A 16,731-nucleotide genomic window follows, 5' to 3' on the forward strand; every position below is an offset into this window, starting at 1 on the left:
AGCTCTTGTTTGACCCTGATCTTTTACTGTATCCATCCATGTCCTAACAAGATGACCACAGAGCCTCTCCAGGCAGAATTATTACAGAGAGACAGGAACGCCTCCTCTAACAGGCCCTTAGGTCAATATGTTTTTCTTCCAAACAGTAATTGGAATACATAATCACAAAGGAGAAAAGGGCTTTCTAACAAAACGGGCAAAAAACTGTTTCTAACAACTGAAAACTGTTTTTCCTTTCTTTACACATTTGGTCATTTCAATCGTGAGTTTTCAGCAAAAGTCTGAAGGCAACATTATCTCTTGTGAAGTGGGAAACTCAGAAACAGAGTCGAAACCATTTTCAAGCAGTTTTTACTTTATCAAGGCATGATAACATGAATAAAACAGTCACATTAATGACAGCAGGGATATACAGTCCATCTATCACCAATAAAAGATCTGCACTGTCACAAAAAAACACAAAAATAATGAAATGCTGAAGGATGAAATGTGACTGTAAATCACCTCAGACACAAAACAAAAGTCTAAATATGATACAAATAGACAGCAAGCATGATGATGAGAACAGATGAGAACAAATAATAAAGTGGCTTTTTACAAAAATAACACGCACAGCAGAATCTCTGATATGTATACAGAAGTACAAAGCAAATATCTGTCAAATATCACCTCTCCGAACCTGGAGAACATTGACGACTGCATGATGGTTTCAGTTTTTGAACATGTCACACAACAGTTTCTCCATGGGAGTGTTTCCGATGGTCCTGTGGAAGAACAGCAGCTCGATCCGCTCTGAATTCACGAAACGCAGAGAGGGTAGAAGAAGAAGCAGCTTTCCGAACCTGAAAATACAAAAAAGACGCAGAAACAAAGTCAGCTTCTGCATGCAAACAGGAAATAGTACAGCATGCGCAGAGAGATTGCTGCTATCTCAACATTTAGAAAAGAATTTCAGGTCAAGATTCAACTCGAGGACACGCTTTAACACGGTTTAAAACAAACAGCTATAATAATAAAGTTTTTTGAGCAAAGTCCGAGTCACACTACGAGTAATTTTACACAAGTTGAAGCAAAGCCCTTGACTTCTGCCCACTTTCTCTCACTGTACAAGAAGCGCTGTCATCTTGCGCTGGTGACGTCATTTTGAGAACCCGCCAAATTCACCCGCTGCATACATTAGCATGATAAGAATGACTGTACCTAAAATGACACCATCTTTGAGAAAAATGTTTTCAAAGTGTACTTGGAGTTTTTAGGTTGGCTCATGTCCCATCTGCTCACACGGAGATGGAGGGGTTTTAATGCCTACACTGCAGCCAGCCACCAGGGGGCGATTTAGATGTTTTGCCACCACTGTTGGGGAGTCATCATGGCACATGACCCTCTCCTTATACAGTCAGTGGTCAAAGCAAGTCGAAGCAGCTTGGCCAATAGCTTTCAATGCACAGGACTAATAACTGCTTCTTTCGGAAGTGAGTTTTTTCAAAGATTTTCTTTTGGTTTTCTTGTTTCATGTGATTTTAACTGGTCAAACCTTAAATCTTTTTTTTTTTTTTCTCTCCATTTTTTTTTTTAAGTCAGTCAAGTTTACAGCTCTGCAGCCTGATTATTTGTTGTTTGGTGATTTTCCTGAATGTTAATTAACAGTCTAATTGTTTTCATTTTTCAGTATTAATCTATTTTGCCCTTTTATTCTTATATTTTCTTTATTATCTTTCTTCTGTCAGGTGCTGTTCTGGGATTATGCAATTGGCTTTTTCTGTTACATCATAAAAGTGTAGTGCAGTGCCCCTGAATCCCAAAATATAAACTCCAAAGCTCTGGGAGTTTGTCTTTTTGGTAGAACTTTGACAAAATACATCATTCACTTATTACTTGATAAATGCTGATAGACACATGAATTTGTAATGTTTTGTGAGTAAGTTGTCTCATGGTACAAACCCAAAACAAGAACACAAAATCATTTTGGCATCTGTTATGAGTCAGGATGTTACCTGGCCGGCTGATTGGGATAGTGTGAACGGATGTGCTGTCCCAGCATCACTTGAGACTGATCCTGCAGGTTCTCTCCTTGTTCTGGATCTTTCAAACCACGAGTCTCTGTGGAGGAGAGGAAACACTAACGTGAGTCACATAAATTTAAACAAACAGTTGTTTAATATGAGCTCACTCGCTGCATAATTGCACTTGAATACATGCAACAAATGTTATTAATGAAATATTTTCTAAAATTAAAATCTGCCAAATGTGTAACAAAATCCACATATTCCATTCAACTGAGTATGTTTAATTTTTTTTTCTGTTTTATATTTACTTGATTTACCAGAGTTGAGGTTTTTCAGGCTCTTAAAATCCTACAGAAGCCTTAATGACTGTTGCCTCACCTGGCTTGAAGAGCACGATGGCCTTGAGGCAGGCGAATTCTGTGGGATCTACGGCGAGCGCCTTGAAGCGGCTGAAGACTTCCTGCAGGAGGCGCAGGTCCAGGCTGGTGTAGCTGGTTTTGCCCTGCATGCCGGGGCAGAGGTCGGGCAGAGAGAGCAGCGGGCAGCTGTCCAGGGGCAGAGACCACTGGATGGCACAGAGCAGGAAGAGCTCACTCCACGCCTCCTCCAGCAGGATCACCTGCAGGGAGACCAACGAGAGTCGTAAAATGAAAACTGTGACGGAAACAACTGGAGCTTTGTTGTCAGCTTCACTGTTCAATTAAAGAAGTTACAAATTATATAGAAGATCATTTGTGCCAAAGAATAACTTTCGAATGAATGATAATATTTATTTTTATTTGTTAAATAGTTATATAAAGTAATCCCAGATATAGTTAGACAAGCAATAACAAAAAATGAGGACTTATTATCGCACAATATAATTCACTTAAAGTTGTCATTATTTTGTCATTATTATTTTTTTATATATTTGAATGATTTAGTATATCATAAAGTTGTGTTTTTACAATTAATAAAAAAGAATATCTATCTACTTAAAAGTCAACATAATGATACAACTATCACAAGCTTATTTTTTTTTATATTTGATTATTTTTCATTTTTATCCTCTATACAATCTGTGTTTCTTTGACCAGTACGGTACAATACAATTTTCACTCCAAAAACAAGACTAAAACTTAGCAGAAAGTAATGATAACATTTATGACATATTTGTCATCAAATAACAACATAATTATAACATTAAAAAAAACTATTTTATTCAAACAAATATATATATTTTTTTTTTTGTCAAAAGTCTAAACCCAAAATCAAATCAAGCACTCTCTATAACTTTCTTTTTTCCTACAGCTCTGTACAAGTAAATAAAAATATTTCTTATTTTCCTGGTGGGAATTGGACTTCATAGTCTTAGAAGTTTGAACATTGACTTATTTTGAAACTATAATAAGTTATAATATAAAATGTTTAATAGAATCTGAAAGTCAAAATGTAACCTTTGCTCCTGTGTTGTTATTCAAAATATGAAGTAAATATCAAGTATATTCTGTGAGAGTATGCTGTATGTCTCACCTGGTCTCTGAAGGGCAGGTTGGAAAACACCGGCAGGTTTTTGGTCCACTTCACTGACATGAAGAGCAGCCTCGCCGAGGTCTCGTAGACATTTTCAGAGCTGGACGGGTACAGAGCCATGTGGTACTCTGAGGACGCTGGCTCCGGCTCATTGCTGGTCACGTCGATGTTCTCGTCAACTGATAAAAAGAAAGATGAGGTCAGGATTGAGGGCGCAGGGGTCAGATGAAAACACTTAACGGTATGTTCTGCTGCCAGCGTCAGGCCTGGGAGCTGGTTCATGCAGTTTATGCATGCTAACATTTTAACTTGATAGCAAGCTATCTTTGAGCATATTCACATGACTGTGCCCACTTGCTACATTATAAAGATTAAGTGCTTAATAGTAGCATTGTCAAAAAGGCCACTGATAGAAATATCTTTTCTTTTTCTTTTTTTACCACAGGTTATAATTAGTATATTATTTCATATTTTGATTCTTTCTTAATCAATGATTGTATGACTGATGTATGACTGATTTCTTCCTAGAAACGGCCTTCATGGTGACCTCAGGCCATGTCAGTAAATGGCGATATGGAGACTTTATCACAGGTTTGGATGTGAAAACGTTTTTGATAAAACATTTGGTAAAATTGCACAGCAAACTGATGCAGCTCTCTGTCTAATCTCATCCGAGTGTAATCTCCAGCCAGCAGCCTCGCTCTCAAACATTAAACCCTCCTCACCGTCCTCGGGCTCCAGCTTGGCACAGGTCTCGGCTGTCATGAGGCTGGCCATGAAGCGGTGGTTGTTCTGGGGACTGACGCAGCACTGGGGGGTGACCGAGGAGGTGATAGACATGGAGGAGGTGATGTGTGGCCATGTGATGACAGACGCAGTGGAGGAGGAGGAAGAGGAGGAGGAGGAGGAGGAGGAGGAGGAAGAGGAAGAAGACAATGAGGAAGAGGAGGTGGGCTCTCGTGTAGTGGCCAGGTGCTCCTTCTCAGGGTCCACGTCAATGGAGTCCAGACGGACCTGAGCTGTGCTGCGAGGCTGACGTTCGTTCTGCACCGCTGCAGTGACGAGATGAAAAAGATGAAACCAAAAGAAATTCTACTACTGTCACAGACAAGCAAAGACACCAGACAATGTCATCCAGTGGTCTCCACATTGATGAGGCTGGAATCTCAGACTTTTTTTCTTTAAGAAATGACTGAAAACAATAAATTGTCTCCCAAAAGTTTTGCGATTAACTTAAAAGTTGAAATAATTGATTAAATGTTGCAGCCATATATGAGTCTCATATTATCTGATGTCGAATAAACGTATTAATAGACACCTACCATCTTTATTCATGCCTGCCTGCAAGCACTTCATCAGCCGACACGCCTGGCACTGGTTGCGATGAGCTTTGTCTACTGGACACATGCCTGTACCGGCCTGGCACCTGTTAACCCACAGACAAAACTTTAAAGGGAAAGTCCACTCAAAAATGACAAAAACAAATACCATATTTAAGAATGTGGGAAAAGAGCCTGAAATTCGAACATATTTATTTGAAATGCAAAGCGGCCTGTTACTTTCTGCGTGTTTGAGGTCATATGATGCAATAAAAATATTGCATCATATGACCTCAACCCAAGCGGTGTCTGATCTTTAAAATTTTGCCCATGGTGGCTATGCTTTCGTTGTCACGTGACAAAGAAAACATATTGTGCAGAAAAAACATGGCCATCATTTCCTGTGTGTGGGTTTTTTGTTGGGAGTAACCACATATAAAGAACATTTTGTAATCTTCACACTTTCAATTTGCCTTTATTTCCCATTATGCACCTTGTAAACTAACTGGCTTTAATGGGATGGATGTCAGCTTTCTCTTGCCTGTAAATGAGCCTCCTCCTCACGCTGCGTTTGAAGAAGCCACTGCAGCCGTTGCAGGCGTAGATGCCGTAGTGTTTCCCGCTGCTGGTGTCTCCGCACACTTTGCAGACCAGAGCTGGGCTCAGAGCTTTCCCCGGGGCCGGACTCTTGGCTGTGAGTCAAACACGGTCACACAAGGCAGGTCAGTTAGTGCCATTCATGAAGTCTAGTATTGTTTCGCACATGTGCCTGCCATCTGTACTGTCAACTCAGTCTGCATGCGGCTCAACAGTTTGACAAAACACCAGAGTCAATATTGCAACAGCCGTTTGCGTCTGAAAATCTAATTTAGGGGATGAGTATGAAATTAAAACAATAAATGGCTGAAGGAAGATTAACAACTAACACAAATGATGTAGGCATTATGATATTTATCCAAATAAACCCATTAATTATACATAAATTCAGATAGCATTGCCTACAGTTGCATAAAAAAATATTCATTTTGGCCTTGGTTTACTTCAATTAAGTATATCTGTATTGGAGCTATTTATGGTACATATTTGTGTGGAGGTAAAGAACCTTAAAATCAAATTATACAGATGGTTTTTGAGTTAAATATTTGAATAGATAAAAAAGCATTCTCAAACAGACACAGAAATCAAGAGGATTATCATCTGAAAGCCTCCATCAGTCTGTTTTTTCTTGACAGTTTGTTTCTTGACTACACACCAAGTTTGCATCCCATCTTTCAGGCTTCATCACCTGTCGCTCCAGGTGAAACTCTTACCTCCTCTGTTGTCGTCAGTCCCGCCGCTCCCAGAGGACTCAGTGGGGGAAGCGGACGACATGATCATGGGGATCTTCGACAGGTGATCCTCCATCATATTTGGAACAAAAATGTCCCCCGGAGTGGTGATGAATGAAGATTGATCAAACTTTGTTTTTCAAATTGTTAGTCCTCTTCTCTGGAGTTTTAAATATTTTAAGATATATTGTCCACGGATGACAGACAAAAAGTTCAAGTTCCTTTCACGAAAGGACAGAAGTGTGTCACTGTCAGGCCTCCAGTGGTCCCCAGTGGGCAGATGGTAGGTCGAGTTCCCTGCAGATCCTCTACTGTGTGGAGATGCAGATGGGTTGGGGTCCTGTCATGAGCTCGAGCTCCCACTTGTTGCAAGTCAACAGGTTGTGTGTCCTCCCTCTGTCACTGTCTGTGGGTACTTCTCGGTGGCAGCTCCTCAAAAGGGAGCCCCGGGGGGGTGGAGGGGTTAGGATTAGCCCCACGCGCTGTGTAAGCAGCATGCTCATTTGTCATCCTCTTAATCTTTACTGTTCATCTACTGGATCAATCAGTCACATTGACGGAACATTGGTGCTGCTCGGACTCGGATCGTCATCACAAACAAAAAAAAAAGAGGAAGAAAAACAAAGACAACAGCGATGACTTCTAAAACTGCAGCTCTTTAGCAGAAGAGTTGTAACTTTAGACCAGTTCCTATCCAGCTCTGTCTTCTCGCGTCTCCTCTGTCCACGAGGGCATCCATCAGTCAGCACTCCTCTTCGGTATCTGCATTTAAAGGGATGATTACATGAGGCGCACATTATTATATTTACCAGCCTCTTCAATTTGTGTTTCCCCTCCCTTCCTTTTGCCTCAAAATTCCAGCTCCATTTCCCCCTGCTGTATATTTGATCTGTGTGATTGCCTCCCATTCATAATGACTCCCAGTGTTTGCTGAAGAGCTGCCTATTAACTCCCATTTAGCTCTTTTTTTTTTGACAAACTAGAGATCATCCGCTTCCCTCTGGCTGCCAGGAGAAAAAGGTCACAGGGGGAATAATAGAGTTTTGAAAGGCTGATGTTTTCGCCCGAACTAATTTAGCCCATTCACGAGGGTCTCACATTTATTATTAAGCAGACAGAATCATCGTACATGTGGCATTTACATAGGCGGCGGCTCTGCTAGCTGCTACGGACCAGACCTGACCGGACCCAGACCTACGGACAGAACTCAGGGAGGGACTACAACACATGCAGCCATGTAATTATTTTTGAATGAAATTGACTTGCTGTTTATCAAAAAAAAAACAATTTGGAGCAAAATGACAAGCCTCACACATTATTGCTGTGATTATGACAAGAAAAGCCTAAAAAAACGAGCCTTTAAAAATACTCATTCTGAGCATGATTGTGAAAAACAAAGAGGAGAAGGGTTGTGGAGGATGTAAAACTGAAAGTCAGAGTCAAACAACGTTCCTGTCGTTGATGACAGGACGGTCATTATCTAATGATCAACTCTCTGCTCATGTTCATCATTTGTGTCTTCACACAGTTGAGCGGTTCAAGTGAATGAATCTTAATCTGGAGAGGACGCGAGCTGCCATGTTTCTGACATCTGTGCGCTGGCATCTGCACTGACTCGTTGTTGTTTGTGTTTCTGGTTGCTGTTTGTTCTAATGCGTGTTATTGACTGCGCCCAGGACTCTGTTCATGGATTGGACATATGAGCACTTTAAAGCTGCACTAATTGAGTTTTCACCGAGGAACAAGCTCAAACTGCAACATCTGACGTATTATCCCTTCATAAGGCAACATTAATGTTCATTTGGAGTCGCCACAGTCACTTTCCTTTGAGCTTTTTCTCTCCCCCACTCCTGATAAACACTTTTCCACCAGCTGGTCACTAACTTTGTCTGATGGGCAGCGGGTTTCTCAGCTGACAGTTTTATTCACATAAACTACATCTTTGACTAAACAAAAAAAAAGGGGAAAAAAAGTGAATTTAATGTTATTAAATATTAAGACAGTTTCTGATGTTTTCTTTTGACTTGGAGTCGAGCTGAAATGAAAAAAAGCCCTTCCATGGTGTACTACAAAAATAACAAAAAATCAATTTCTTTGTTTTTTAATATCAAAATTCAGTCATGTCTTCTTGCTGTAAGCCAAAAAGCTTCAGTTTAAGCTTCAGTTTAGCGACTGACCTTCAGTTGAACGAGTGGCACCCAACTGAGATTTCACGTCAGAATGACACAAAAGTGTTTTACTGATTACTGCACAAAAACATGAATTTAAAACTTTATTCACTGATTTGGATCATATTTTATGGAGACAATGTTCCCTGGTGATTTCCTCCAGCTGCTCTGCTTGGATCCTCTGTGATTTCAGAAATACCCGATGAACAGAACCGGGCTCCAGCCAAAACAAACTCCAAGATTTGCAGCCATTCTGACGACAGGCAATCCAGCACTGAGGTGGTTTACAGAGCTTAGCTGCTGTTGGACTGTTGCTGCTTGCTCATTCAGCCATGCGGCTAACGTTAGCGCTCCTATTAGTTGACTAACGATAGGCCCCGGACTGAAAGAAAACCACCTTGGTACTGTACTACCTGCCGTCACATGTGCAGCCGTCAGTCTTTGGTGGTGCTGTGCGTCTGTGTTTTGCGAGGCCCTCTCAGCCATCACTCAGCTTTGTTCGGTGAGAGCTCCCAGTCGGTTCATTTGACATGTAGCTGCCTGGTGACGGGCGTAGTTCACACTCAACACTAACCCTGTAGGCTCCTATAGATGCCAATCAATGTCGTCAACAGTTTCCTCCCTACCTGATGGTTTTTCCAGGAAACACATAAAAATGCAGAAGCAAATAAAACTCTGTCCTCTGTTTCATGAGGACGGTAAGTTTCTTGTGGCTGTATGGGTTTCTACAGCAGGAATCTCAACACCTCCATATGTCTCAAATCTGTCTCAATCCTGACTGAGCAACATATTACACACAGTCATGTGATCGTATCAAAAATATTGATTTGTGTACCTTTAATTCAACACAGAGTTGACAGCTGGTTATGTTGTGTAACCTATATCTGTATGGTATCAAAGCAACCGTCCTCAATGCCAGAACCGTGTCATCGCTGCTAAACTGTAAGCAGAAAATTAGCTTGGAGAGCAAAATTAATGTCCATGTCAGCGCGTTCGAGCTCCACAATAACAAGGCCGACCATAATTGGAAAAACTAAGTGGAAAGCATTTAAGGAGATTAGAGTTTGGCCACATTTTGTCTGCCTGGGCACCAGCCGCAGTCACCAGAAGACGAGAGGGGGGAAGAGACACAATTAGCTCAAAAGATTAAAAGAGCAGTGAAGACACACTCCTTGTGGGCATCTTCAGCCATATGGTGGCTACTCTCTTCACCCTTGGCCAACACACTGTTGACCTTTGTAAGATTTAACAGTTAATTAGTTTTCTGAGATCAGTGGTCTGCAGGCTCTTTGCGTGGATTCAGCTGAATTACTCAATCGATCAGAGATTTGGACACGTCATTTTACGCAGTCTTTTGAGGATCAGTTCACCCACACATGAAGATTTAGACGTCATCTAGCCACCCCCATGCAGGTGGAAAGTCAGGAGAGGTTTGGAGTCTACAAAACATTAACAGTGTTGCAGCATTCTCCTGAACAATTAAGGTAGATGGGGACTTATTTTAAAATGTAAAAAGTAACAGCAAAAAAATGAATATAAAATGTCTCCATGCAGCTTGTAATCCAAGTCTCCAGAAGCCTAAACTGATTTACACCCTGTTTTAAGCCAAAATCTTTGCTGTATAGCCGCTAAGCTAAGCACTCCATCTGAAGTGGGTGCACAAGCTCAGCCGCACATCAAATTCAGATCAGATCACCATATTTGATCAAATAAAAACTTTCTTAACTTTATACTGCTGAAATTATTTGTTTTCATTAACTGTAAACAAACATCTCATCGTTTTTTAGTCCATGCTTATGATAATAAACTATGACTTTATATATTTAATTTATACTCATGAAAAGTTCTTCTCCTCAGATGGTAAAAGGCCCCAGAAACTGCATTTAGACCCGTCTATTATTCAGACCAAATCAGCTTATCTCCTCTTCATGTATTATGCAGCATTAATTTACTTATAATGTGCTGGTGGTGCCTCTTTAATATCTTATGAGCAAAAGGACCTCATGAGTGATAGCATTATTGCTTTATTATTTATTGAAATCACTTTTATTATCCACTCAAATAATTTGACATATGCAAAAAGGGTCAAGGTTAGGGTTTGTAAAACCCTCAGTTATTAAACACAGGTATTTTTAGGAAAAAAAGACATTGGTCATTCACAAAGTGGGTTTCTGCAGCTCTTCCTCGTGCAAATCACAGTAATGTTCAACATTTCTTAGTGCGATCATGTTTCTGTTCTTTTTTATAAAAGTGTCTTTAATTCTGGTATAAACTGGAATGTAGATGTTTCTGGCTCTATCATGCACAAGGGGAAAATCCTTGATAATATTCCTTGACCTTAACAAAAACAAAATGAGTCACTTGTTCTTTGATCAATGGACCAATTTATCACACTTCTTTATGTCTGGAAACAATTTTTGGTTATATTTGTATCACTTCCAGCAACAATCAAAAGTGTTTTCTTCCACCAGGGAACAATAAAAGACATAAAAACTGAAACACAAACATGCAGATACTCCGACTACAGATGTAGACCGTTGAGAGGAGCACACAATCTGTATCTGCTCCCCTCATTAATAAGGCCAGTGTTGTATTAAAGTAACACCTGCTGTAGGAGTGTGACTGTGTTGAGCTGCAGATCAGATCTGCTCTCTATGTTTAGAAGATGAGTCTGTGGATGAGATGACTGGCTGCAGCCTGCAGGCTGAACCAATCGCAGCATTGTGACACTTTACATAATAATGATAAGCTGCAGTACACTGTGACACCATCGAGTTTTAGGTAAAGACTTGCTTACACGAGCAGGCCATAGATTATGCCAAGACAAATAGATTAGCACGGGAGCAGCCTTATATTAGGATTCAAAGAATGATTAGAGGAGGCGAGTTATGTAACAACATTAATTTCCAGTCTGTGCTTCACATGAGTTCGAAAAACACGTCTAAAAACACCGCAGCAGTTCTGCATGTGACAAAGCTGCAGTCTCTTCATTTTCCTTTCAAGCAACAAGATGTCATCCAACCACAGCGACCAACCCAAAGCAATTTGATGATCTAGGGATAAAACTCAAGCATCAACTCTCTTCCCTAAGAAGTTACATTTTGTTGCTTTCAGGTTGATTTTTTGACTTAAACGTCCTCACTATAAACCACCAACACACAACGCATTAGTTAAATCTAATAGTGCAAATTTAAATACCAGACACAACAAAATCTCCTCAACTGATCATTGGGCCAAGTCTGATCTGCTCCCAAAGTTTTGTTTTGTTTTTTTAAGTATCTGGCCCAGACTGGATTTTAAGCTTTGTTGTGAAAGCATTTTAATTTGACAATTAAACTGAATTTAACAAAGAACAGTTTATCCCTTAAAGTTCCTTCTTTAAATCTCCAGAATCTTGTTCTTATTGTGCAGCAGCTGAGTATTGTAAATATCATCAGAATGAAATCATAATTTCATTTGCCAATTATTTGATAGTACATGTGACATAAACTAAATCTTCTATTCTTTCAGATGTCAGAAAATCCTGTTTTCTGGTCAGTCGACCGACGGTTATAAAATCTTGGCCACGTTTCAGTAGAGGCCTTCTTTTATCACACATGTTGTTCACACATTACAACACACCTGATTATGTCACCGCCCTCACACTCAGTAACCTCACCGGCCACACATATGAAAGAGGATAACAGCACACACACACACACACACACACACACACACACACACACACACACACACACACACAAGGGGTGAGTGTTACCATGGATCATGAAGGAAACTCAAGGAGGAGGGTGGAGATGGGGGGGGGTGTTAAATCTGATCTGTCCAGTGCTGACGACGGCAGTGTGGCTGCGTCCTCACATCAGCCCTGCATCAATGTGTGTGTGTGTATTATATAACAGCGTGATAAAGCTGCCTTTGGGATCTGACTGTGGCTGCTGAGCCTCTTACCTGTGAGTCAGGTCTGTCAGGTGGAAAGCTCTGGCAGCAGATCTTCATCTTCCACATCACTCATCTCCAACCAACGAGTGTCTGACAACAAAGACAGATTTTAAAAGGATTTGTCTGTGATTTATGAAGTGTTTCCTCTATTTCCCTTATTACGAGTTTTTTTTTTCTAATAAAGCTACATCTTTTATTTGTCAATAGTTTTTGGAAACTATGGGCCCGATTTCTATTTCAAATTTTTATTCATATTCACGGCTCCCCTGGCATTTACTCGACCACCAACATTAATAAAGTTTCTGTTTGATTGAGATCAGTTCTATATTTTTATCATTTGTTTTCTGTCTCCATTGTAGTCATACTCTAAAAATCCTTATCTAGTACTAATTTCAACATCTTTGAAATTTAAAAAAAAAAAAATCTGAGCATCATTCAGGGCTCCTGTCCAGCTCTGGGCCCTGTCAAATCATTCACGGGCCCTTACAGATGTACTGGAGATTCAGTCTGTGTGGAAACTGTCTGCACGACTCTGACCAGCCGTGTGTCCAGCTCTTTCTGTCCTGACCTAGATCTCTGACAGTAAACAGCTGCTTCCTAAAGCACAGTCGTGCTGTCATCAGCAGAACGGCCCTGAGAGATAAATGTCAGATTGGACCTCGGCTGAGCCTCTTGATGCAGCTCAGGGCCCCGCGGTTTGTTTTGGAGATCTACAGACACTTAGCAGCCAACTGCTGCTGCTGCTGCGGCTGCTGGCATTGTTCTCTTTTTTTGTTTTAATTAACACTGTTTACATTTAAGGCATACAATGGACAGAAACTAGAATTACTGTTATGGGAGCTGCGCACGAGTCAAGTTGCAGTTTACATCCCTTTCACTTGTACTATCAAGGACCGTAATTTAAAAAAAGTGGATATAATGGAAGCCATTCAGCAGGACAACACTTTTGTCACTTCTTTCCAAAATGGTTACAAATCACTGGAAAAAGATAAAATCCGGGTCAAAGTTTGATTGAGCTCATGATTTTTAAAAATAATGAAAAAAACAAAAACAATTATAAACTATTATTGACATTAAAACAAACAGCTGTTTCTTCTGATGTTTTGTTGACCCATCCATCACGCTCTATAATTTCTCCTGACTTCCTGTTATGCTCCGGTAAAGGCACTTTTCCAGTGTCATAAAAACACTGAAATTGAAAGTTTGAGTTTGAGTTTTGAGCATGTGTAGAAAAGTTATTTCACAGAAAGCGGATCCTCGACCCTGAAGTATTTTCAAGAAAAAAAGAAAATATGACTCATTTTCCTCTCTAACAAAAACTCTTGTCAAAGTTCTTTGGCTTAAAGACAAGCATGATGTAACATATCCAGGTGTGTCCTTGAATTTGTGATGTGTGATTTGTAATTAGACATTCCTCGGTGTAAAATGTGTTCCAGTGATGCACATGTGTGTTTGCGGAGAGAGCGGGAAAGTGTTCCAACCACAAGTATCATCCTGATGCCAGGTGTGAACCGCTGTCCCCGTCTTATCGGATCACCAAAGGCACATGTTAATGCCAGGGATAAACAGCCCCATAGTTTACAACAATGCAGTGAGGATACACAGAGGAGACAAACGTGTATTGTCATTGTTAACACGGACTCCTGTGGCTTTCATACATTTAACTGATAAAGCAGATATTTGTGGAGCAAATGAAGGCTTCATGAGCAAAGAGTTTTTATATCCTGTGGACACTTCTGATTCCCTCGTCAATGACAGCCCGTGTGTGTGTGTGTGTGTGTGTGTGTGTGTGTGTGTGTGTGTTTGTGTGTGTGTGTGTGTGTGTGTGTGTGTGTGTGTGTGTGTGCGTGCGTGCGTGTGTGTGTGTCTGATACAAGGCTGCATCACATTTTTGGATTTTCTTTCATTTCCTCATTTCAGAGCACACCACTTCATTGGTTTTGTGGGTAAAAAAGGTTAAATGAACAAATCAGTGAAGACAGATAAACTCTCATGATAATATCTTCGACAACATTTATGTCCACAGCGCTGTTCAACGATAAATCAGTTTAAGAAGATTTAAATAATCCTTTTGAATGTCAACTGTTGTCAAAGAGTAGGATTTTAAAAAATTCCAGGTTAACACCTCAGCAGCTAACTCTGCGTCCACTTCTCATCTGTCTAGATCTCATTTTGGCATGAGTTGAGTAAAAAAAACCTTATTATTATATCTGTCGTATTTCAGTCAAAGTCCTCAATTACCTTGACCACTGCTGCTGCTTCTTCTGCTGCTGCTGGGGATTAGTTCAGATGACTTTAGATTAGCGCCCCTGTGGAAACACAGAGGAAGCAAGAAGATTATATAAATGAGGTAACTGAAATGACTATTGTTACATTTCTGTGAGAAACAATACAGTTTTAGTGCTTTGTTTTAACAAACGGCTGTAGGGATGCACTTTTAGGAGCGTTGTTCTTTCTAAATGTATATGTTTGTACAAAGTCTAGCACCTATGACATGGCATGGGGGGCTGGACAAAATTCCCATATTTTTGGGTGAAAACAACCAATGGGCACCAGGTTGTGGTAACCTAGTATATGCATGTGTCATTATTTCTGACATGTTTGCGTCAACTGATCAAAAAATAACCATCTGATAAACTTAATAATGATCAAATTGAAATTTAATTTGCTTAACTGTATTAGGAAATCTAGTGCAAACATAAATATTTGCATTTCTAAGTTCATATTTTACTGGAAAATATAAAGCATAAAACTCTTTGTTACCTTCTCTTTGGGAGTGTACAGTAACAGTGGGAGCAGCATTCACAATACATTCTTTCATCAACAATGGAGCCCACTTAACGGGGCCCTAATACCCCACTCATCCCCTCACCGCGCACCTCCCTCACCCTCTGGCTCATCTACTGACTGCTGACACAGCCATTACTCACCAGTGTAAAGCAGCTCTTTGGCCGCACAGCTCAGTGGGTTCGTTAAGATTTTTCGGGGCGAGGGGGGTGTTGGTTTGGGAGGAGGTGGGTGGGAGTGCGTAGGGTCAGGCCTATGGGCAGCTGGGATTACCGCCGACCCGCCATCTGCCATCCGAATAATAATCAGAGTGAGGAAATCAATTGCCTGAGTAAATATCAGGTATGCAAGCTCGTTCAACCCAGTAAATTAAACTAAAGGCCAATTTTGAGACTGTTTCACTGCTGACCACTGGGTCTGCGTTTAGTCACATATAATCAGTTGTATATTGTTCAGAAGCACTATAGACATGCCACATGTCCAACATGAAACTTTTGGAGCCAATACCCATACCACTATATGAAGTTAAAACAATTTTAACGTCAATATATTGGCTGATATAAACACATATTTTTCTGATAATCCCTTAAATGGGGCTATTAAACCTTTTTCTGCATCACAATCTCTAAAATACATTTTTCATATTGGCGCTATCAGACAGCATACACACCGTTTTACTTGTGCTCGGCAAATACAGACCAATAATATCAGCCAAACGAAAGATCTTTCATGCTCAAATTTGTTGCTATAGGATAATGACTATACATGTGTTTTTGTAATTTTGGGGGGAAACAGAAACTTTTATTTAAAATCACGTTCAAATTGTAGTCATTAATTAGACTTGAATTTGTTTGTTTTAATTAAACCGTTGCATATTCTGATATGTTTCCATGTTTCTGTTAATTTTAATCAAAATAAATAAAGTCTTGCTGAGAGCTGAGAGGATGTCATCTTTGTGCTTTAAGAATGAAGATGGAGCCAAGAGGCAGTTAGCTTAGCTTAGCAGAAATAATGGAGACGGGGAAAACAGCCTAGCTCGGTCCAAAGGTAAAAAGTCAGACAAAGAGCACCCAAACTCCATAAAACTACAAATGATTGTTGTTTGTATTTTAATTTTAGTTTTTTTTTTTTCAGGCTAGCCTCTTCGCTACTTCCATGTTGTTGTTGTTGTTTTCTAAGCTAACTTTGCAGCTCCATATTGAGTGTATTGAGCTTATTCGGTTCGCCATTTTTTTGTTTTTGTCCTTTGTTCCATGAAAAGTTTTGTGGTTTTACTTCTGGTCCTTTCATTTGAGCCATTCAATGCAGGTAAAAGCAACAAACTGAGTGGAGACGAGATGGTCACTTTTTGATACCAGTTGAATCTGTGCATTCTGAAAAACAGCCTTGGTGCATTTAGTCCAATGTAGCACAACCTACAAGCTAACATTCAACTAGCTTCGTCAAAGATGCTTTCCAAACACCATTAGACAGATTTAGAGTTGTTAAATTTGCTGTTTTAACTTTGTATTTCCATGTAAAAACAAGCGTCCTGTTTAAGTTTTTTTTACATGAACTGCTCTTGTCCATGTTGTTATATAAATAACTGAACATTTTTTCATCTAGTTCACTTCAATGAAGTGAACTGAATTTAATTGATTGATTGATTGATTGATTGATTGATTGATTGATT

At 40.0% G+C, this 16,731-nt stretch overlaps 1 protein-coding gene across 1 annotated transcript; it reads right to left on the minus strand.

The window, feature by feature from the left end:
* Positions 1-368: 368 nt before the first annotated feature.
* Positions 369-15,338, minus strand: LOC119018193 (photoreceptor-specific nuclear receptor-like). Its single transcript, XM_037095684.1, has 11 exons — positions 15,203-15,338; positions 14,514-14,581; positions 12,282-12,362; positions 6,148-6,927; positions 5,379-5,529; positions 4,841-4,944; positions 4,244-4,570; positions 3,519-3,697; positions 2,385-2,625; positions 1,995-2,100; positions 369-842 (listed from the first exon to the last, which is right to left on the minus strand). Exons 4-11 carry the CDS (start codon positions 6,242-6,244, stop codon positions 710-712), a joined length of 1,338 nt encoding a protein of 445 aa, XP_036951579.1. The 5' UTR covers positions 6,245-6,927; positions 12,282-12,362; positions 14,514-14,581; positions 15,203-15,338; the 3' UTR covers positions 369-709.
* Positions 15,339-16,731: the final 1,393 nt, after the last annotated feature.

This window comes from Acanthopagrus latus, chromosome 4 (assembly GCF_904848185.1).
Source record: "Acanthopagrus latus isolate v.2019 chromosome 4, fAcaLat1.1, whole genome shotgun sequence".
NCBI classification, from domain to species: Eukaryota; Metazoa; Chordata; class Actinopteri; order Spariformes; family Sparidae; genus Acanthopagrus; species Acanthopagrus latus.